The sequence below is a fragment of the Pelmatolapia mariae genome, linkage group LG5 (assembly GCF_036321145.2).
Source record: "Pelmatolapia mariae isolate MD_Pm_ZW linkage group LG5, Pm_UMD_F_2, whole genome shotgun sequence".
Taxonomy (NCBI): Eukaryota; Metazoa; Chordata; class Actinopteri; order Cichliformes; family Cichlidae; genus Pelmatolapia; species Pelmatolapia mariae.
Window position 1 is genome coordinate 21,860,920 of NC_086231.1, and position 23,163 is coordinate 21,884,082.

Consider the following 23,163-nt stretch of genomic DNA (forward strand, 5'->3'; position numbering starts at 1 on the left):
ACAAAGGCAGTTCTTGAATAGTTTGGGTACAGCGGAGTAAGTCAAACTGCACGTTTAAACCAAACTAATGTGAGGTTTTGTAAGAAAAACATATCTGTTGTCATCTTGTTTATCTTCATGCAAACACCGTCTACCAGTTACAGTGGATGAGCGAGCTGAACAGCTCTGTGGAAACTGGCTCTGCCTGAACCTCCAGTTCATGTCACGCACACACGGCCATACACAATAACTTCAGTGGAAGATAAAGACTGACACACTGATTGCATAAATCTGATTGATGTAAGTTTGTTTTTTCTTCATATGTATAACCTCTCTTTCGCCCCCCCTGCCTAAAGGTAAGAAGGAAACTCAAAAACAAATGGTTAATGTTTTACCAATGACAGGAATCATTATCAAAAGCATTTCTTTTCTTTTCTCCTCACAGAAGCTGCCTGCTTAGGAACAGAAGTTCAGAGAAACATTAAAAGACTTTAACATCTTTAATGGAACCTGATGCTCAATTTAACACTCTACTCTCAGGCTGTTTTACCAAAGAAAAACCTCACAGAAAACTGTTGAAGTGTAACTGAAGTATGTTGGTGCTTCAGGGTAAAGCTGAGAGTAGTGAAAGTAAATGGACTTGTTTTGCACCTGATGCAAACCATGAAAAAGTGCATTAAACTGTTTCGTACACACCACTAAAGAGTTCAGCTCCTAAATGTGCTCTTTTCCCATATGTCAATATTTGTCTTTATCTTCCTTTCGCTAAACTGTCGAATTCAATGAAACCTAGTCTGTTAAACATTTAAATCTCTTTACTCCCTCATGTGTCATGTGAAAAAGAAAGGCTTCACCGGACTCTTCTGTAGGAAATAAGAGCGATCAGACACTCTTGATTATTGGCCAGTGTAATCACATCTTGTAAAAGCAGGAGGTACACTCTACAAGACTCAGCTAGCATGTTAGATATTAAAATTCATGAAACTACAGTTAGAAACCGGCTGAGGAGTTGTTTGGAAAGGTTGCTAGGATAAAGAACATGGCAGCAGGGCATCAAGTTGCATCTAAATAAAGCACAAGACTTCTCAAACAACATCCCTTTGGAGTGAAGATGTTTGGGCATAATACACAGTGCTCTGTTTGGCAAAAACCACAGGATTAGCACAAGCACCTCATACCAAGAGTCAAGCACAGTGGTGGAGGGGGTGATGATTTGGGCTTGTTTTGAGGCACAGGACCTGGACACTTTGCAGTCATTGAGTCCACCATGAACTCCATGAACTCTGTGTACCAAAGTATTTTAGAGTCCAGTGAGGCTGTCTAACATGTAAATCACACAACAGGACAACAGAATGCCTGAAAATAAGGGAGCTGTGCATAAATGAATGCCTACAAGCCGTGAGCAGAATCATCTTCAGCTCAACGTGGCAAAGACCAAGGAATTGATCGTGGACTTCAGGAAGACCAGGAAACACTTGACCCCTGTTTCAATCCAGGGGGTCAATGTTGACATTGTGGAGGACTATAAATACCTCGGAGTATACATTGACAATAAACTGGACTGGGTTAAAAACACCACAGCACTTTACAGGAAGGGCCAGAGTAGTCTCAAAAAATAGAGGCGACTCTGGACCGAAAGTGGGCAGAAATTCCTCTACGACAAAACGAGACCCTGATTACAGAAAACAGTTACGTCAACTTATGGCTGCTGAAGGTGGCTCTACAAACGGTGGACTCATGAGTTGCACTTGTACTTCCTTTTTCACATGACAGTATATTTCCCCTTTCACTGCAGATTTAGGAATTATTTCATGTATTTTATGATGTATGAGTTATGCACATATATCTATTTCTGAGGAGTCCAGCTGCAGCACACTTGACAAGCGTTAATCTAAGTAGCTCTTGCTGGCTCAAGCATGTGTATAAAGAGTAGCAATAGTCTGATTTAGAGGAAATGAACGCACCTATGACCATCTCTAGATTTCTTTTGGATAAGATTGAACCGATCTTGCTGAGTTGCCAGAGTTAAACAATTAAAATCCGGTCAGCTACTGCATGTTGTTCAGCAGGGGTGTCTCAGAGGACAAATAAACCTTTCATTTTATAATGAATTTGATTAATGCTTTGGGACCTCTTTGACCGAACAGATATCGTTGTGGAACAGTGTCCTCTCCTGGTTGGAGCCTGTCACAGCAAGACATTTGTCATGTGGACATAGAGGCAGGTGTAACAGTGAAGTATAGTGAGGTGGAGGAGTTGAAATACCTGTGGTCAACAATCCAAGATAATGGACAGTGCACAAGACAGGTGAGTGCAGAATGAGAAGAGAGTGCAGGCAGGGTGGAGTAGGCTGGAGACGACTGTCAGGGGTGATTTGTGACAGAAGAATAGCAGCAAGAGAGGAAGTAGTTTACAAGGTGGTAGTGATACCTGCTGTCACGTACGGTTTACAGACGGTGATACTGAGAAAAGGACTGAAAGCTGAGTTGAAGATGATAAGATTTTTACTAGGAGTGACCATAATGGACAGGATTGGAACATCAGAGGGACAGCTCAGGTTGAGCAGCTTGCAAACAAAGTCAAAGACGGTGATTGTGGATGTACTGGACAAAGCATGTTGACTATGCAGCTGCCAGAGAAGAAAAACAAAGACAGCTAAGATTCATGGATGTGGAGAAGAGCTGGTGTGACAAAGGAAAATGCCAGGCTGAAATGGTGCTGTGTAAGCAGCCAAAAAAAGAAGAAGAAGCTGTACGTATGTGGCAATGAAGCCTATCAGTTCCCGCTCCCAGCTGATGAGACAGATCATTCAGAAAATGGGTTTATTCGTAATACAGCAGGATTTTGGTTTCTTACATCACATACAGATGTCTCCATGCATTCAGCATTGAAACATGGTCTTCAACATTTTTTTAAAGTCTACTTGTGTAACTATAACGGTACAGAATGAATCATCAGAATCTTTTTTTTCTCTGCACTGATTGTTTCACAGACACAGTCTACATCAAAGTTTCTTTAAACCCCAAAGAGAACTGAAGAAATCTACCACCAAATATGAATCAAGTATACGGGCAAAAATCAAAAGAACACATTATACGACAAAATCTTTGCCTTACCATAGTGAGCTGTGGTGCGAAACCTGCCGTTAGAGGGCATAAAGGAATAAATCATTCTTTACTGGTAAATATGAAACCAAACTCGGTGAGAGGAAAGCAATCAGAATATAAGGCCACAAAAACCAAAGGATCTAACTCATGGTTACGACAGATGCTGGATATGTGCTGATGAGTTGGTAGGGCGGATGCACGGCGTGTTGCACTGTGACTGGTGTATGAGTGGCAGCAGTACCCATGTATGGCACAAAGGAATCGTTTCATTGACAGGAGTCTGCGGATTCTGCTGGTATCAGTGGCGACGCCGCAATCCCGTCTGCTGTTCGGAAAGTAGGTGGTTTGTGAATTTCTGCAAACTACAACATCAACGTACCGATCCGGTTACCCTGCTTCGTTTTGCATGACTTATGCAGATACATCACTGAAATGATGGCATGTCAGATAAACATCATTACAGCCATTTATAGATTCATCAACAATATTCACATTCAGTAATACGGAGTTATCAGTTACAGCATCGTCCCCCATCCCCATCCCCACCCCCCCGGTATGCAAATTAGACACAAAAAATTTAAATTTAAAAATTAAAAAAAAAAAAAAAAAAATCCACACAAGCGAGAGCAACCTGACGCAGTTTGAGTACTCGTATAGACAAGCAGCAGCTGTACAGGCCATCTGTGCCGAGTTAATGTGCTATATGCTGTTTTCACATCTAAAAAGACCATAAAGCTGACTAGTCGCTTTTTATTTGTTGCCACCAAGTGCACTAAAAGTGGTGATTTCGGATAGTTTTGTGCATCCTACTGTAAACGGCGCGAGAACACGATGAGGGGAGAAAACCTACAAATAACATCTATGCGGTTCTCTGGATGGAGAAGTACCCAACAGTGGTGGCAGGATGCATGCAGGTGAGGCAACTGAGAAAGAGTGTTGTGCGTTTTAAAATATTTAAAAAGGGCGGCTTCGACGCTTCGGGTTGCCACACGGGGAGTAGAAACATGGCACAGATATCAAAAGACGTCAGAGAGCTGCTTGGGATAATACTGTCTAGGCTGCGGAGTTCAAGTACACGCTCGCAAGTCAAAAGGAAAAGCAAAGCAATCATATTAGTTATTGTGATATGAATCTGCCAGATTTGACTGTTCTCAAACATGGCTCTGGAACTCTGTAGGAAAAGACAAAAAAACAACAAAAACACGAAAAAAAAACAGGACGTGGAACAGTTCCTTTCATGGACCACCGACAATGGGAAAACATACATCAACAAAGTCAGATCGGACTCATTGCTAGAGTCCCATGTGACTCGACACAGCACCTAGAGACTAACATACAGTACATTATATACCTAAAGACGATTGGTGGACGAGAGGTGGACGGAGGAAAAGCAAGTGCCTGCTGTGATTGCTTATTGTTAGTGTGCATATGTGTGTCTCTGTGTGTGTGTCTGTGAGTGAGTGGTTAGATACGAACATGAGAATGTGTTTTTTTATAACCACAGAAAACCAGAAGGACCAGACCAAAAATCTAAATCTGACACCCCGCCGCCCCCACCCAAGACCCAGAATCTTTTATCAATCAAACACCTCGGTGCTCAACCCGCACCCTCATCCCTAAAAAGAAATAAAAAGTAGGTATGGGTGTGGTCGCTGGATGCTTTCTTCCAATTTTCTTCTTACTTCTTGTTCTTGAGTTGATTGGCCAGCCAATCGAGGCCCTCGTAGAGGCCGTCGCCGCTGGTGGCGCAGGTGGCCTGGATGTACCAGTTGCGATGACGCAGAGAGTGCAAGCCCAACTTGTCTGTGATCTCCGCGGCGTTCATGGCGTTTGGTAAGTCCTGTCAAAGAGCAGAGGGGTCAGTGAGGAGAGAAAATTGCGCTTTCATCTCTGCGTGGATGAATTTCCTGCATGTTTTATTTTGACTGGAGTATTATTATTACTACTTTGCAATACTCCAGTGTTTTCACAGGAGCTTTAGAGAGTAGTATTAGGGGTAGTTATTCTCTAAGTCTTCTTCTTTCATAGGAGTATTAGAGAGTAACTATTCTGTAGTAGAGTCTAAGACTAGTCCTGTGAAAACACAGGAATATTAGAGCTCTTTAACAGACCATAACAATAGTATTATAACATATAATAATAGTATTATTACAGAGTAACTAATTTCTAAACTGCTCTATAATATTCCTGCTTCATTAGAGAGTAGTCTTAAGACTACTTTCTAATATTAGAGCTTAGAAAGTAACTGCTCTCTAATACTCCTGTGAAAACCTTTCTCTATAGCAGTCGATGTGAAATGTCACATGATGTTAATTATAAGTCTGCACCTAATATCACTGACCTCACTAATGTGACTAGTAACATCTGTGATTACCTATTAGTTCATGTCACAATGACTGTTTTACTACCTTTTTACTACCCTGGTAATGATTACAACTCACACTATAATTTAATGCCACCTAATTTCCAGAACTGCTTTAAAATTACACAGATAAGGAAGCTGGTATTTGGGGGCTCACCCTCTGCTATGAGCCTGCTATGTGTATAAATATACATAACACTAGAGTCTCTTGCCTGTTTATTAGCAAACACGAGGAGCACGGCATCCCTCAGCTCGTCCTCAGCCAGCATCCTCATCAGCTCCTCTCGCGCTTCGTTCACACGCTCTCTGTCATTACTGTCCACCACAAAGATTAGACCTGCAGCGGCAAGTGTAAGAAACAAAATAAACCATTTGCATTAGAAGAAGAGAAATGCAAGCGCTTACGTCGCTGTGAGCCTCTGATTAGCTCTGCTCACCCTGCGTGTTTTGAAAGTAGTGTCTCCAGAGAGGACGGATCTTGTCCTGCCCACCCACGTCCCACACAGTGAAGCTGATGTTCTTGTATTCCACTGTCTCCACATTGAACCCTGAAATAAGAGGTCACACAGTGCGTGAAGCAAAACATCATATCCACTGTTGGCTGGTGCGAGTAGAAAGCTGCTTCCACATACCGATTGTTGGGATTGTGGTGACTATTTCTCCCAGTTTGAGCTTATAGAGGATCGTTGTTTTTCCAGCAGCATCAAGCCCCACCATCAAGATCCTCATCTCTTTCTTCCCTATGAGGCTCTTCAGCAAATTCCCAAAAATGTTCCCCATGATTCAGACGATGTTCCTAAACGTCAGTTTAAGTGCTTGAGGCCTTTCTGCAAAGTCTCAGTTGTCCAGTGGGGATTGATTTTTTTTTAGGAGGGCTGAAAAGAAACAGACATTGAGAAGCAATCATGTTGGTCTTAATTATTAACATGCTGGAATGAGACAGAATGATTAACGAGCCAAACTGTCAAGTCTGTTAAATTACAATGCAGTAAATACTCTGGCTCACTCCTCCTCTCACCTCTCAAACACTAACATGACAAAATCAAGCCAGAGAAATCTCACTTCTACATGCACGCAGCAAGACAGGTGCAAAGCTGTGTTACTCGCCCACAGTCATTATCACAGAGCGGGTGATGGAGATGCCATGACTCCAGGCTTCAGCACAATCTGTTCAGACCCTTTCTGATGCTTTTTTCTCCTTCAGATGTTAGCCTGTAATGGCGCCAAGCCCTTAAAGCACATGAAAAATGTCCTATATTACAGAGCGTGGCTTGAACACATCTATAACAAAGCCATCTGGTCATAAGCAGGGACAAAAGACTAAAATTCTCCCTTTAGATTACTTTTACACCGAGTCATATCAGGCACAAATAATGATTTTTTTTTTTTTTTTTTAAAGTGCCCTAGGTGGGTGTAAAATATGTACAGCATGAAGGGGAAGGGAGGAATAACCTCAGGGAAAGCAGCAAGAGGAAGGACATTTCTTTCAGGGTGGACACAGCAAGTAGAAATAGTCAAATGACAACCCAAGGGGCAAAAATAACTAAAAATACTCAACACAGGTGTGATTTCTTTTCTAAGGCTGCAAAATATGCTCAGCACACTCCACGTAAGTACTCAAGTAAGGTCACACAAGCCAAAGACGAACAAATCAAATGAAACTATAAAAGGTACTCAAACACTGTTGATTGTATGTTTATTTTTAATGTGGACAAGAGCTGCCCAATGCCTAGTTTTTAATATGTTGTAAGTGCAGTAATTAAACAGTCCTATGCTGACAGCTATTCAGAAAGCGAGTAAACAGGCTCAGTAAGGTGAAATTTAAGACTAGAAAATATAAGTAAATGAGGACTTCCTGCAGCCCTGTCCATGGTGCTGAACACGATCGGCACCCTGCTGCTGTTTCTGACACCAGCTCCTCTCCCCATCCAGCTACCGCAGGTTCAAACACGGCATATTTCATTAAATGGTGATCTTAGGTGGGCGAAGGGCCGCGATGTGCCGGTCTGATAGCATTCATTCAGCTGCCAGTGACTCAGGTTAGCCCGGAATGCTACGTTAGGTAACCCTTACACGGGGCTCCAGTAAAATATCTCGTCTTTACCCAAGCTTAGTTATCGCACAAAGTCGCGCCTTTCCCCCCGAATTATCGCTTCTATAATAACTCCATTTATCAGTCTAGTTTGCTTCAATCGCGGACGTGACGGTAGCTAGCGTGCTGATCCGCCCCATTCATCCATCCGTCCGCTCATCACCTCAGCGGGCATCCGGCTGCTAGCGAGCCGTCACTCGTTGTTACCCGGACCGAGTATCCGGGTAACAACGAGCCTAATACATCCCCCACCGGACAGACATCTGCTCCACTATAATTTCATCACCTGCCGGGAACTACGTGGATTTTTGTCGTGCTGATGGTGGAGCCAGTATCCTCACTTACCTTAGCCAAGCAGTCCTCTACTATCAACGTCTCACGACACTTTCCGAGAGAAACGACTCAGCAGCAAGCGGGATCTCGCGAGAGCAGGTGTCACTCCAATAGTACAATACGACCAAAAGGTTGTAAAGACTCTTCTCTCTGTTTTTCTTTTCTTTTAAAAACAAAACCAGGTTGTCTGTAAGATTATTATAGTTAACTAAAACGTCAGGTAAAAGAGCAAACCGTGAATTTTAGTTAGCATTTTGGTTAACTGAAATAAAAATAGAAACTAGACTGAAACACAAAAAACGGGAAGTCTGTGAAAGGATGCTGAGCAAGCTACTCAATACTAATAAACATTTAAAAATGTATAGGGAAGCTGTCCTTTATTTTACTCTTTAGCAAATGGGTTGTCAGAACCTTAATCATGATGCTTTGAGATGTCTATGACTGAGATTCAACTCGATTCAGTAAATTCTTTAATGGGTTATCTATTTTAAACTACTGAAATCTTGCCCCTGGCAAACAGCCTTTAATAATTAAAAAGGCTAAAACTAACACCAAAACTAATACAAACAGCTAAATGAGGAAAGAAGTAAAGGAAGTAAAGAGGATTAAAAAAAAGGAAGTGAGGAGTGAAAATAGATAGATACAGACTTTATTAATGCCACACTGGGGAAATTCACTTGTTACAACAGTACAAGGGTCAGAAAGAAAAAGTGAATAAGATATATTTTAGAAACAATAAAAACCTTGGGTCTTGAACATTATTGAGTGGGCTGTGGACAGCCAGGGTCTCCTGTCTGTTTCTCTGTCCACCTCTGGCTCTCGGTGGGGGCAGTTTTTGCAGTCTCTCACCCTCACTTTCAAGTATGTTTCATGACAAGCACTCATTGACACTCCCCTTCTCTCTCTCTCTCTCTCTCTCTCACACACACACACACACACACACACACACACACACACACACACACACACACACACACACACACACACACACACACACACACACACACGCACACACTGTAACAGCATGCTGCTTAAGGAGCTGCTTGGAGCCTCCAGTCTTTTGCAGGGGGTGAAATAAAATAAGAATCCTTATTACACATAGCATTCTACCTTACCTCATGCTTGGTTGAGTTGGTTAAATGAGGTCACTCATTTAAATGAGCCAGCTTATGGGAAAACAACTGTATAGATATACAGTGTTTTTAAATCAATGGGCAATCTTTTGGATCTTTGAAATCTTAAGTCATGTAAATAGTCTGAAACATGAATGAGACATATAAATTTACACTGCACACCATGGAAAAACAACCAGCTGCTCCATGTATGAAAAAGTCCAAAAGTTGGGGTCCTTATTAGGATTAAATACACAATTCTGACATGTCAGAGCAGGAAAACTGCACTAACACCAACAGCAGTCACAGTCAGTTTAGGTTTAACATTTCTAGGGTCTCAGTGTTGTTCCTCACTGAGGTAAAATACACAGAAAAGAGGCTTCATCAGTGTTATTAATTACACTTGTGCTCTTCATTTTATCACCAGTGCCTCGAGGGCCTATCAGCTGCCCAGTTTCTCAGACACCCACATCACAGTGTGCTGTAACACATGGGAATTTTCTAAACACTTCCCAGATGCCACAAAACCCACCAGTGCCCCAGCTCAGGGAATACTCTTTTAAAGTGGTTTAGTTTGTGGAGATCCTATTAAACATAAATGCATTCAATTACATAAACTATGGATGTATAATCTTTACTGAAATAACAAACCTGTTTTAACTAAATTAAAACAATCTTGATTGGGGTTAAGTAGATGTTCTGTTCTTACTATTTTAGTTTATGTTGATTTTGCAAAGTACAATATGAAAACAAATCAGTTCCTGAACAGTGAAATGCAGTATGGTCTGAGGAGTAAAACACAAACTAAGTATAATAATAACTTCTTGTGTTTTTCTAATACTTTATTATATTTCTTTAATACATAATACATTCTATTTAACTGCACCTTTCATGACATTCACCTTGCATCTAACAAAACAAGAGAATACAGCTAATGCCTTCAAAGTGAATAAGCTTGCCTAAAAAGGTTTTGAAAGAAGTTTTGAGTCTGAGTCTACTGCACATATGTGAGAAGGTAGAGTTCGAAAGTTTTGTTGTAGCATAAGAGGACAACCTACCACCTAGAGACAACAGGGAGTGGGGGGGGGGGGAGTGCAAGACTGGAGGAGATCAGTAAAATGCAGGGCAGAGACTATGAAGAGCTTTAAATGTTATCATGAGTATTTCATAGTAAATTTGTTGTGGGACAGGCAGCCAGTGTGGTTGATTAAGCAGACGTGGCATTTTCTGCTGACTTTGGGAGTTCAATGATCAGTAGAATTCGATAAATAAGTTTGCATGAATAAGTTTATAGTATATTTATGGGCCTCCAACGTTGTGTTGTTGAGACCAGACTGAGTTCATGATGTTGGGACTGTCTGTTGCAGAACTCATGGTTCTTTTTTCATGAAGACACCTTTTTACAACAGGCTGTGTGCTGAAAGTCAGTGACATACTGTAGAAAGAATTTCTGACCAATCAGACTGCTCCCTGATGGTACTACATAACACATAAAAGTATTCTTGCTTATGACAACACTGAAATTGTGAATAATCCGTTGCATTACACTAATGCACAAGCGAAAAATTAAACATGTAATGTAGCACATGCAATTGTTTTAATGGAGCTAGAGCATTTTTAGGACAGGTTCACACAACAGTCACAATAACAAGTGCTGAGAAAACAACTTCTTAAACCAGCTCAGCAGGTTCACCCAGAGACAACTAAAAGCTACAGATTTACTTCAATTATTTTGAATGAGTCAATCACCATCAGCTTCAGCATGGTTGCAACTGTAAATGAAAGAAATCCAAGTGCCACTGTGCCCGATACAATGTTGCATAAAACTTCTGTTATGTGCAAAATTACTTGGTTTTCAGGAAATGGTTGAAATTGTTTTTCAGAACTTAGTAACACTTGTGCAATACTCCGCTGCACAGACGGGGAACAAAGTAAAGCATTTGTTGTGTAACAGTAACGTGGCAAATGATCATTCTGGACTGCATAAACGAGAGGAAGTAGTTTAGCATAAATCAACCTGATTTATCATGTAGATACGAACTGTACCACGACGCATAATGGCAAATCAGAATATGTGGCATGTTTTCACCACCATTGTAGTTCACAGTCAAATAATTCGATTTTGGTCTCTGGATATGACTAAGCCACATGGTGCTTCATCCCGGCATGCGGTGTTGCAAGAATCACATAGCAAGCAAGACTAGATGTTTGTTTTAGTTAACACCAGAGCTAAATACTATAATTAACTCCTCTGCATGAAAAACTATCCTTTGTCTAACACATGAGCATGTGGCACAAATACTGTAATCTGGGACAGTGTTCTTGCAGAGAACCTGAATTAAATGTGTATAGACTGAAGGTCATTTCTTTAAAATTTGCTTTGAGAATTGGCAGTACTTAAGGAAGAAATAAAAATACTAATGAAATGAAACACAACAGATTTGCGATACAAATAATCAATTTGGCATGCATGACTGTGACTATATGGGGTGACACAGAGAGACTGACATATTTAAAATGTTAGATGTTTTGACCAGTTGTACCTGAATTTATACCATTTCACATTTTCTTTATGTTAAAGATGTCATTATGTTTCACAGCCCAGTACAACATTTCTGGATATTTGTCTATTCATTCATTTGTATTTTACTGCATGTGATTTTCTGTCCCCTTTAAAGTTACAGTGTGTAAAATCTCACCAGTGGATGTCAGTAGACTGCAGTCAAATAATTTGGGTTTTCTTGCCCCTCCCACTTCAAGTGCATGATGGTAGCTACACTAGGTGCTGTACTACAAATAACTCTGGTGACTGTATATTGCCAGCCTGCTGTTTACCTCAGCTGTCAATACGCTGGGTGAAAAGCGTCCACGTCTATTTACGCTGGAGGAGGCTGTAAAACTTTATGAAAGAAGTTTAACATGATTGATGAGTCAGTAAAGCTCAATTCTATCTGATGACAGTGATACCGAGGTTAATTGTTAGGGATATTATTTTAACACTTTTTTTATCAGTTAGCTGCTGTTAGCTGCTGTTAGCCAGTGTTAGTGAAACTTACTTTGAAGTGGAGATAACATTGTTGGACTCTGAAGCACCAAATAAACTCTCATACAATGTGAGAATGTAATGAAACTGTTTATCGGAAGGAAAGTGTGACTCTTAGGACACTTGAGTCTAACATCAGTTGGCATAATTTTATCTTATGTGCAACTATTGCTGTTGTTTGGTCGGCTTTTTGTCAGCTGTCCTTAGAGGGTGGGGTCACATGTCTAATCTGCTGACAAGCATGTTCGTACATATTTTCAGGAAATGAGGCTTAAGGAGGAGAGGTGGTGGAGATGAGGGAGGGGAGACACAATAAAAAAGAGATAACACATGTACAAATGTTAAATGGTTATATATAGCTTGAAAGATCAATTTATGATCTTTAAATTACAAAGGTGACTCTGTTCATCTGGATGTGGCTGCTGGCAGGGTTTTCGCTAATGTGTCAGGAGTATTGGAACAGTTGAGACGCATTTTTTCTAAACACAGCGTCTCTGTGGTTTTCAAACCCCAAAACAAGCTGCGCCAAAACAACCTCTGGCTAAGCGGATGGCACAACACACAAGAGCTAACTCGTCAGGCCTAGACTCCGCAGTCTGTTTACACCTACAGGCCAGTAGACACTCAATGATGAGGATGTACACATCCTGGACAGGGAGGAATGCTGGTTTGAGTGGGGAGTCAAGGAGGCCATTTACATGAAAAGGGAAAGACCATTTCTGAATCGAGGAGAGGGCCTGAGGGTACATATTTCACCATCTTATAGTGCTGTGATTGCAGCCATTCCCCAACTTTCTGAACGGTACTCATAGCCATTGGTCAGTGGTCACTGATCAATGCAATGGTCATGACAATATGGATATTATTGATCAAGAAACTGACTTCACAGCCCATTGTTCGTTAGTGTTGCTAGTTTCAGTCAATATGTAAATGTATTGTTTATAAGGTTGGGGAAATGTGCAGTCAGCTGATACTGAAGGAGTCACTTGGATGAATGACCTAACACTTCTTCTCCCACTAAAAACGCTACGTCCAGATGAACAGAATGAACTACGTGGCCGGTCTTTAGCCACATATATAAAACATTAAGCAGAACATGGATGTCCATCTTGTATTCAAGATGGCAAAGCAACATGGCGGCTTTCACAACCCAGTTCCCGCTCCCATGTGTAATTTCAATTTGCTGGAAGAGTAATTACACACTAATCAGTGTGTGTTTATGAGTACAACATTGATTTCTTTTCTATTAAATAACCTAAAAATTACCCACTGCACCTTTAAGAGCGGGGCATCTTAGAAAAAAAGAAAACTGATGATCAGTTGAGCATTGGTTGAGAAATCAAATATAATGCTGTTCTTCAGAAAAACAACAAAACAAAGACTTTCTATAATATTTCTAATACGATACATTATTTTACATCACTTCCGGTGTTCTGACAAACCATCCTACTTTGGCAAAACGTCCTCACAGAGTAATTCCACCACAAATTTAACTAGGTATGACGGTTTGCCACTTAACTTTGCCCATCACAGTATGCTTGTAGCTCATATTCATACAGCCAGGACGGTTTGCCACTTCATTTTACCCGTTAAAGTATGTTTGTAGGTCACATTCACAAAGGTAGCATGGTTTGGCACTTCATTTTACCCGTCAGAGTATGTTTCTAGATCTTATTAACAAAGGTAGGATGATTTGCCACTTAATTTTAGCTGTTAAAATATGCTTCTAGCTCAGATGAACAAAGGTAGGCCGATTTGCCACTTAATTTTAGCTGTTAAAGTATGCTTGTAGGTCACATTCACAAAGGTAGGACGGTTCGCCACTTAAATTCGTGTTGTGCGCATACGCAGAAACAACGGGTAGGATGGTTTGTCAGGTAGGATGGATTCCCAGAACACCGGACTAAAGCTGGGTACTACCCATCACCCTTACGTTTCCTGCAGTCTAAACCGGAGGGCATAGGGAGACTAGCATCGACGTGGCGTCTGTAGCGGAGGGGTGTTTACTCCTCAGCACGCCGACTTTCTCCAGCATGGAGCAGCCACACAGTGAAGGAGGAGAGCCGTGCAGAAGCTGCGCAGCACTGCCCCCCAGCGCCTCTGCAGAGTTTCCGCTTGACACCCACGGCAGCCTGATGGGATGCATGCGGAATGTTTGAGGCAGGCTCTTTTGGAAGACCCAGGTGTTGGGACGGCGTCCAGCAGCTATTAGAGCTTATCGCTACAGTGTTACAACACATCAGCATTACCTGGCGCTGAGCCACTTTGGACGCAGAGGTCGACGGGCACGGCTCTCTCACTCTCTTTCGCTCTGCTGATGAGTGGAGAAGACTCCTACACGGAAGTTGTTGTTGTCGGATGGCATCTCTTTCCCAGAAGTTCACGATGAGGACGGGCGTTTTTCTGCTCCTTCTCGCGGTCTTCACCTGTGGACTCGCGCAGGTAGACGACGATGACGTCCCCGAGGAGCTGCAGGTGGAGACCTTGGTGAGTATTACAATGCAATAGCAGCAGCTCTAACACAACTGCAGCCACAAAGATGCATGAGTGTTAACAGCTAACTCTTCTGACCAAAGGTGAAACCCGAAACTTGCTCCATGCTTTCCAGAATGGGAGACACGCTGCAGATCCACTACACGGTGAGTCCACGGCTGCTGATGTGTATCGCTTCACTGAGATTTGCAAGGAGAGAAGCTGAGTGCGTGCGCGGTTCTTGTCTATGTGGCACCGTCTGCGTGAACCATGTGGACCTGCGCTGTGTTTGTGCATTTTCGTACACACGTGAATAAAACAAAGGCTTTGCCGCGAACTGAACGGCTCTGATCGTCAGCTAGTGCTTCACTGTGTGCTTTAAATGTGGTTTTATGTGGAGAGCCACTCTGATTTTACTGTGTAACGATGGGGCGGTGCAACACGTCAGCAGTAGCAGTACCAAGACCACAGCTCGTAGTTTTGCCACTCAACCTGAATATAGAAACTTACTGATTAATTATATAGATTTCAAGTGGCTCAAACATATGTAAAATCGGCTTTTTTAAAGTACATAATTTTGCCATTACAACCCAGAAGTCCAAATTTAACTGCTGCAATTCTTTTTTTCATCCGGAATAATAATTAATATAAAAATTAGTTAGTTTGCTGATGCCTCACAGGGAATTCTGGGTTCACATCCAGTGTGTGTGGCATTTACATTTTCTCTTTATGTACTCAAACTTCCTCCCACAGTCCACAGACAAATGTGTTAATTAGTGCTACCAGTGCTGATGCATAATATCCACAGTGGGACACATGGCTGCAACAAACTTTACATGGTCTTGACTTTGTGTCACTTTATCAAAATCCCATTACTTCTATCTCTGAGATCACTGTCCTCTGCTCCTCCAACACGGGTCACAAAAACTAGAAACTGTAAGCATCACTGTTATACCCATAAAATAAAACTGTATACAACAAGAAATTAGACAATTTGAAGAGAGGATAAAACATTTGCTACGCTGTTACACCCTGATTACTCAGTTTAGGCACCTGTAGATGAAAAACATGTTTATTTGTTATGAATCTTTAAACTTACATTTTGTTTTTGCACCTCTCTAGTTCACCTGGTGTTAAAAAGACATTCATTAAGGGTTCAATTAGACTCTGAGTGCTTTTTAATTGTTAATTAACGATTCATGATTTAGCTCTTTGTGGACTCAAGTGACACAGATGGCACAGGATTGCTTAAATGAAAGTGTGTTCACAAAATCTGCTGCAGGGAAATATTTTGCTCATATCTGACTCATATTTGCTCATTCCTTTTCCAAGTTAACATTATAAAAACTGATATATGGTAATTTTTTGCAGAAAGTTGCATAAAAGCTTTATATATTTATTAGATAACCAGCTGGAGCTACAGTAGCTTTGCTTAGCTGGAAACAGAAATAAGAGCTAGTTTGTTTTGTTGGAAGTAACAAAATTTGCTTCTAACATCTGTAAGTGATGTGTTGTTGATGTGTAGAAAGCTGGAAGGCAGATTTTGTTCCGTTAGCTCCCTCTTGGTTCCCGTCTTAGTGCCAAGGTAATCTAACCACAGACATGCCTGGCAATCAGTCTTTTCATCTAACTCTTAGGAAGACAGTGAATTACAAAACTGTCAGGACCTTCCTTTAAGGTGTAAGCGCTGTGGCTTATTTTCCCAGACATGGATTAAGACGAGTCCTACACGAAGAACTTTTTGCAATAGAGAAGTTAATTATAAATCTTTTTAGGGTTGGCATAGACTTAATCCACGTCTGAGAAACTCACCAAGTGAGTTTGTCTTCTTATTGCATCAATAACTCTCTCTCACACACACACACACACACACACAAACATATATATATATATATATATATATATATATATATATATATATATATATATATATATATATATATATATATATATATATATATATATACATATATATATATATATATATACATACATATATATATATATATATATATACATATATATATGTGTATATATATATACACTTCAGGTTTTCTGCAAATTTTGAATGACTTCTTGTATATATCTTTAAAGCTATAAATGTGTTTTGTGGTTAAAAAGACAGTGTCTCACACTTTTTCTCACTTCTTTAAACTCAAACCCACCTCTGTAAAATATGCACACACTGAAATCTCTCAGCATTTTTAAAAAATTCTCAGCACCACCTCACTCCTCCTGTGGAATGTTTTCAGGGTAAACTGATGGATGGAAAGGTGATTGACACATCTCTATCCCGGGATCCTCTTGCTGTCGAGCTGGGGAAGAGGACAGTCATCGCTGGTAAATTAACAAATGACAATCCTTAAGAGCAGCTCTGTCAGACTGATTAGCTTATATTACATAATTAGTGGTGGGCGTGCTTTCTATACTGATCGAATGTCTCTGTACAAATTTCATATCAGGTCTGGAGCAAAGCTTGATTGGTGTCTGTGAAGGGTAAGTGAATAGCAAACCAGTTAATTCACGATGCATGCCGTCACAAATCAGAAATACCAAAATGGATAGTTTTGAAGTGAATCTGAGGAATGCTTCCTGTGTGTTTCTGTTCTCTCATTCAGGCAGAAAATCAAAGCCACTATTCCCTCTCACCTCGCATATGGAAAGAAAGGTTACCCTCCAACAATTCCAGGTACTAGACTAGAAATATCCTACAGCACATGGCAGCGTGACAAATATAAAATCAATATCATATTTCCATATGTATATATAATATAAAGGCAAATTTGGAAAACCCTATGGGTGTCAAATCCAGCGAAGTCTGTTCCAGGACTACAGCTTTAGGTGATCTGTTAAATAAAATGCTGAGTGGATGACAGATGAATGACAAAACAGCAAAAGCAACTGTTTCCATGACGGAGATTCAAGAGTCTTTATTGTAATTATGCAAGCATAACAAAATTAAGACAATACTCCCTCACGTGATGCATAAACTTAAATAACAGAAATACAGAAATCTGACAGAAATATAAATACAAAATACAGTATTTAAATATTAAATATATACTGACCCATATTAAAAAGTAAAAAGTTTATACATGGTGATGACGACAAGATGATGGTTCATACAAAGTTTGATTAAAGAATTAATGATTTACAGGAATCACATTTCTGCAGCGACGTGACCACACTCTCTGGCACCATCATCAAAACACAATAAAAAGAGATAATTTCTCCAGTAAAATCTATGTAGATAAACAGCTGACAAATTAAAGGAAAAAAAGTATAGGAGACACCTTAGTAAGCTGCTGTTCCACCACACATCTGAATACCAGGTTTCTAAGATGTACTTTTATTACCCATCAGCCATAATAGGCTGATGGGGTATAGTCATCACACTGTTGGGCAGCTAAATTTGTGAATGCCATAACTCATGAACTGACCATCAGTGTCTGTTTTAGTGAGGTTTAGTAACTGAAGGCCTTCATCATCACAGTAGAAGTGTTTTACCATAAGATAAAGGCGATCACTCGTGGCTTTTCTTGCTGAGAGAGTCTGATCATGCCCTGAGGATGAGCTGCACCCCCTGTCTAAACCTTTCTGCTACATGAGGGAAACGATATCTTCTGATGTGTCCTGATTTGATTCTCCCGATTTCATTTCTGAAAATATATGCAGAGAGGCACTGCGTTGCGTGGAAACATTTCATTGCATTGTTTTTGTTTCTCCAGGTAACTTTTATATGTTTTTCCCCTTTATTTTCTGAATCATGTAACATATAATCATAAACAATAGATATAACCTTTAAGAGCTTTTTGCAGAATAGTGACTGTGATGTGGATCTGTCCTAGGCAATGCTGCTCTCGAGTTCGAGGTGGAGGTGATTTCACTCTCACAGCAGACGCAGTGGCAGAGGATGGTCAACGATGTGTTCCCCCTGGTGTGTTTGGCTCTGGTGCCCACTCTGCTGGGCTTGGTGGGACTTTACCTCTACAAAAAGGCCAGTGCCCAGAAGGCTAGCAAAAAGAAGGCCAAGGATAAGAAGAGCAAGAAGAAATAAGGACAAATCACTGAACTATTTAAATAAATGTTTTTTAATTGAACTTGTTCTTTATGTTTGTGTTGAATTGAGATGAGATGAATTTAGAGTAGGTCCTTGTTCATTGATAGTATGCCAAGACTTTAAAGGCTGTTACGTGCTAAGTGTCCTCTCAGGACAAACAGAAAATTACAGGTGAAGAACCTGAAACTGACAGTGCTTGTATCTGAACAGGCTGTTTCTAGGAGGTTAGGCTCACACTGTATTCAGATCTCAAATCAAGTGTATATGTAGTCCATACAGCATGCCAGCTTCAAACATACATACAGAAGCACTGCCCTGCGTTGATCTGACAGGTGGAAATCATCTTGGGAGCAATTGAGAGAGCAGAGAACAGCAAATACAGTGGAATAGAAAAGTGGAGTGTGTGGGTAGGATTAAAAAAAAAGAAAAAAAGAAATATTTTAATTTTTAAGTACAACAGCAAAGACTCACAGATCAAATATTAGTATCTAGTGGATGCATCCAGACACACATCATATCATCATCCAGCATGTTGGCTGTCATAATCCTGATAAATTTCCTAATAAATTTGTAAGCCTACAGTTCAGTCACTGAAAAGAAAGATCACATTTACTTTATAGCAATATTAATTTGGGCAACTGGTAAGCTGTAAACCAATGGAACAGCAGACTTTTAGATGTTTATTTATTACAAAAAAATAATAATTTGTTAAAAATTATTTCACCAGAAGAAGCATAAAGGGACGGTTTAGAAGCACCTGCTTCACGTCCTCATGTAAGAACAGCGAGTTTAAACCACCTTTTTTTATTTAGGCCCTTTGTATGAAAATGTTTTAAAGAGCCTTTGCAAGGACCTGCTCATTTGTGTACAGAGAAAGGACAGGAAGCTTTGAAAGATGTCCACTGAATAGGCTTATGTATAAAGAAACATTAATTAAAAGCCAAATTGTGGTGTGCCACTAAGAGATATTCTCTGCGGTACTCATCATCACCTAATAAGTCCATAAATACATTTGGACCATTTTTCCTTTTTGAAGATAACTCACATGAAACCCCCAAGATCAACTTGTAAAAAGAGTCATGTGGACCTCAATCAGAGTACAGTCTTGGAAAATTATTCTAATGTGGTAATATCAGCATTTCCCTTGCTTTTCTTTTGAGCACCACACTGTCCTTTAAGCACAGTGACTCATAATGTCGTGTAGCTTTATTGCAACTACACAGCCCCTTTTGGTCTAGTTAAACACTGTTTCCTGGAAATGAAAGAGTTGTGCCAGTATAATAATACAATACAATATAATAATAATAATGTAATATAGTAATTTAATACAATTCTGCTGTCCGATTAAGTAAATATCTTCAAGTACTGGTGTTATTATCCATACTGATATTTATATAGTGAACTTAAAGGCCATTTTGCTGTGAACCCCAAGTTTTATATATTCATACATATGTATATATATAGAGAGATAATGTGATTAATTTATTTGACTCTCATTTCAATAACTATTAGAACCTGTTGTTTAGCTAGACAAATCCAGTTTTTAACGGGCTTTAGTCGCAGGTGAGCTTGTTTTAATAACCGGTTAGGCCGATGACACCGCCTTTCCCGTTCCAGCATTGCCTTAACTGTTAACTCCGCTCACTCGGGAGACGCGTGGAGTTTTATGCGCGTTTTGATATCCCTCCGCGAATTTAACGTTGTTGTTTTTGTTATTTCCCATAAAAAAATCTATATTTTTCCTTTTGTTTCAGCCTAGTGCACAATAGCCACATTTCTTTTGCAAATATTGAAAAGTAAAGCAAGACATCAATGGACTTCGTCGTTTTGTTCGTAACATTTAGAGGGCGGAGCATCCGCACTACTTCTCACGGTGCAACCTCTTCCGGTCCTCTTTCCAGCTTCCCGTGCAAGATGGTGAGTGTGTTTCACTGATGGCCGAATCGTGAAAACAGAATAAACCTGTGTTTTAGTCGACTAGTGGCACATAGTTACATTTCTTTGGGTATTTTAATCCCACGTGTAAGTCACAAAACTGAGAGTTGATATTAACTGTCATCCTGAAGGATTAAAAATGAGTTTGGGCCTAATGCTAGTCGTTAGCACGCTAGCCATTTTGTGCATGTGTTCCGTGTGCTATCAAAGGATAACGACGGTGCAGGTTTGGGCTGTAACATAGCTAACAGATGCGGCTAAAAAGAAAAGCCGCATCACAGCGATTGACAAAGCAACCGATAAAATATTACAGTTCATGGTTAAAAATGTGTTTTTCAGTAAGCGCCAACCGTGACCTGAGTCAGTCGTACCGTGTAAGGGTAATAGATTGATACATGATTGTACAAAACTCAATAATGATTAAATGTCTCGTGATTGATGGCATTAGTTCATACGTGTGTGTGGAACTAGATTGCACGTGCATCAGTTTAACGGCGTCACACTAACGTTAAGACGTTACAGTAAACGCGAACGTCAAGTAATACTCCGAGAAATCGTCTGGGAGCTGCTGTTTTTAATATAATAAAGATCTCATTCAGACTAGACTGTCATTTTGAAGCGACTGCTTTGTGGCCAGTGTTAATAACTGGTGTGGCTGGGTGGTGGTGAAAAGGTTTGAAACCAGTGCTGATGTGGGTTTTCAAGGGGAAAGCATATATATATTCTGGTGATTGTTAATTGTTTCCACCTTAACATAGCTGAATTTTTGAGACTGCCTAATGTAGTCCTCTGTTTTAACATTTTACTCAGGTTTATTGTACTTTGTCGTCGGTAACCCTGATTGTTTTTTGCAGACCAAGAAGAGGAGGAACAACGGTCGTGCTAAGAAGGGCCGTGGGCATGTGCAGCCCATCCGCTGCACCAACTGTGCCCGTTGTGTCCCCAAGGACAAGGCCATCAAGAAGTTTGTGATCAGGAATATCGTGGAGGCGGCAGCCGTGAGAGACATCTCAGAGGCCAGCGTCTTTGACTGTGAGTGTATTGTATTGTACTTAATTTCATAAAACCCCCTTTTCATCCTGATGATTTGACTCATCTGTACCTTTGTCCACTCTGCAGCATATATTCTGCCCAAGCTCTATGTGAAGCTGCACTACTGTGTCAGCTGTGCCATCCACAGCAAGGTGGTGAGAAACCGCTCCTGTGAGGCCAGGAAAGACCGCACCCCACCACCCAGGTTCAGGCCCGCTGTAAGTACTATTTAAACACAATTCTTACCTCCTGTTGTGTAGCTCCATTAAGTGTTTAGAATTATTTTTGTATAGCACCTTAATTAGGTAGATAATCTCACTACTAATAACAGGAACACAAAAGTTCCATCTGTGGTTACACCTGTTTAATCTAAGAATGTTTCTCTTTTACAGGCTGGTGCACCAAGAGCTCCTCCAAAGCCCGTGTAAAGCAGAAATTGAAAATGCTGTAAACCTGACAAATAAATGGAGAAATCTTTACAAAAACATGAACGTGTGAAGCTCATTAATTGAACAATATTTACTCGTAGGAAAGACAAACTGCTCAAATATTTTATTTGGAATAACTTCTTTTTACAGTACAAAACTAACAGTAGCTTAAGATCAAATTATGCAAATGCAAAATTACATATGATACATTTAAAAACGCTCTGCGGTTACTTAAAGCGATATCAGACCACTTGGAGAGCAATGAAATGCAGGTTAGAAAAACTGAAAAGAACAAAGTGCAACAAGGAAAGTTTAAAAACACGGAATACCACAAAGCTGGAGTTTATTTTTGTAAGTATAGGCTAAAACTGGAGTAGACTGTTTATTTGGTTGTCTTTAAGACTAAAACATAAAGGTGGCTGGGTGTAAGCTGAGGAGCAAACGGCATTGGTACCACATGCATCAGGTTTAAAAGCACATTACCATTGTAGCACATATGAATTAATGGTGAATTTGCTCCACTAATAATGCAGAACTTGTTACTTAAATATCCAAATTCTGTCAAAGAACTGAACCATTGAATAGAGTAAAACCTTTTTACTTTCAATGTTTTTGTACAATATTTCACCGAAGGTCAACAAAACTGGATACATCAAATATTAAGTTATTTCAGTATTTTTCTTTGGCTCCTAAGTAACATTACCCAAGTCCTTTTGATGAATTAGTATTTAATGGATTGTTGGTAAAAAAAAAAAAAAAGACTGGTTTTGGGCAGGGTCACTGAGTGGTGGGTCGAGGTATACTCAAAACATGGAGCCTCTTGCACTAACACAGCATAAAGTTTCACACTGAAAATTTGAACCGTTTACACATAAAACACATTTAAGACCTCCAGCTGAAGGCACAGCAGCAACAACCCAATTCACGCACGTCACACCAACTGGAGAAGAGTCACGTGGGCCTAAATGTGAATATACACAGTGTAAGATGATATGAAGTGACACTGCTAGCTTTGGTGTTACTGCAAATGTTTTGTTTTTTAGACTCCCAAGAAACTTTCAGATTCTGATTTGCAAACTAATGTCAGTCCCAACTTAATTTAACAGTCTGCTCACAAATTAAGGCAAGATGATTAGAATATTAAAGTAAGCTGATGAGAAACACAATTTTAAAATGTGTTTAGGTTGTGTTACTAGAGTGGCAACCAG

The 23,163-nt window shown here is 40.2% G+C and overlaps 3 protein-coding genes across 4 annotated transcripts; 2 read left to right on the forward strand and 1 right to left on the reverse strand.

Moving 5' to 3' along the window:
* Nucleotides 1-3,638: 3,638 nt before the first annotated feature.
* LOC134627801 (ADP-ribosylation factor 3) lies at nt 3,639-7,976 on the reverse strand. 2 transcript variants are annotated; one of them, XM_063474190.1, is made up of 5 exons: nt 7,886-7,976; nt 6,081-6,323; nt 5,886-5,996; nt 5,661-5,785; nt 3,639-4,926 (listed from the first exon to the last, which is right to left on the reverse strand). In XM_063474190.1, exons 2-5 carry the CDS (start codon nt 6,226-6,228, stop codon nt 4,765-4,767), a joined length of 546 nt encoding a protein of 181 aa, XP_063330260.1. In that variant the 5' UTR covers nt 6,229-6,323; nt 7,886-7,976; the 3' UTR covers nt 3,639-4,764. The 2 variants fall into 2 exon arrangements, with proteins under 2 accessions (XP_063330260.1, XP_063330261.1); XM_063474191.1 differs by lacking the exon at nt 7,886-7,976 and adding an exon at nt 7,827-7,846.
* Nucleotides 7,977-14,136: 6,160 nt separating this feature from the next.
* On the forward strand, nt 14,137-18,564 carry fkbp11 (FKBP prolyl isomerase 11). Its single transcript, XM_063473067.1, has 6 exons — nt 14,137-14,515; nt 14,605-14,667; nt 16,753-16,840; nt 16,963-16,996; nt 17,119-17,189; nt 18,349-18,564. The coding sequence occupies exons 1-6, from the start codon at nt 14,387-14,389 to the stop codon at nt 18,555-18,557; spliced, it is 594 nt and encodes a 197-aa protein (XP_063329137.1). The 5' UTR covers nt 14,137-14,386; the 3' UTR covers nt 18,558-18,564.
* Nucleotides 18,565-20,435: 1,871 nt separating this feature from the next.
* LOC134627803 (small ribosomal subunit protein eS26) lies at nt 20,436-22,014 on the forward strand. The gene is made up of 4 exons (XM_063474197.1): nt 20,436-20,477; nt 21,350-21,527; nt 21,615-21,745; nt 21,920-22,014. The coding sequence occupies exons 1-4, from the start codon at nt 20,475-20,477 to the stop codon at nt 21,953-21,955; spliced, it is 348 nt and encodes a 115-aa protein (XP_063330267.1). The 5' UTR covers nt 20,436-20,474; the 3' UTR covers nt 21,956-22,014.
* Nucleotides 22,015-23,163: the final 1,149 nt, after the last annotated feature.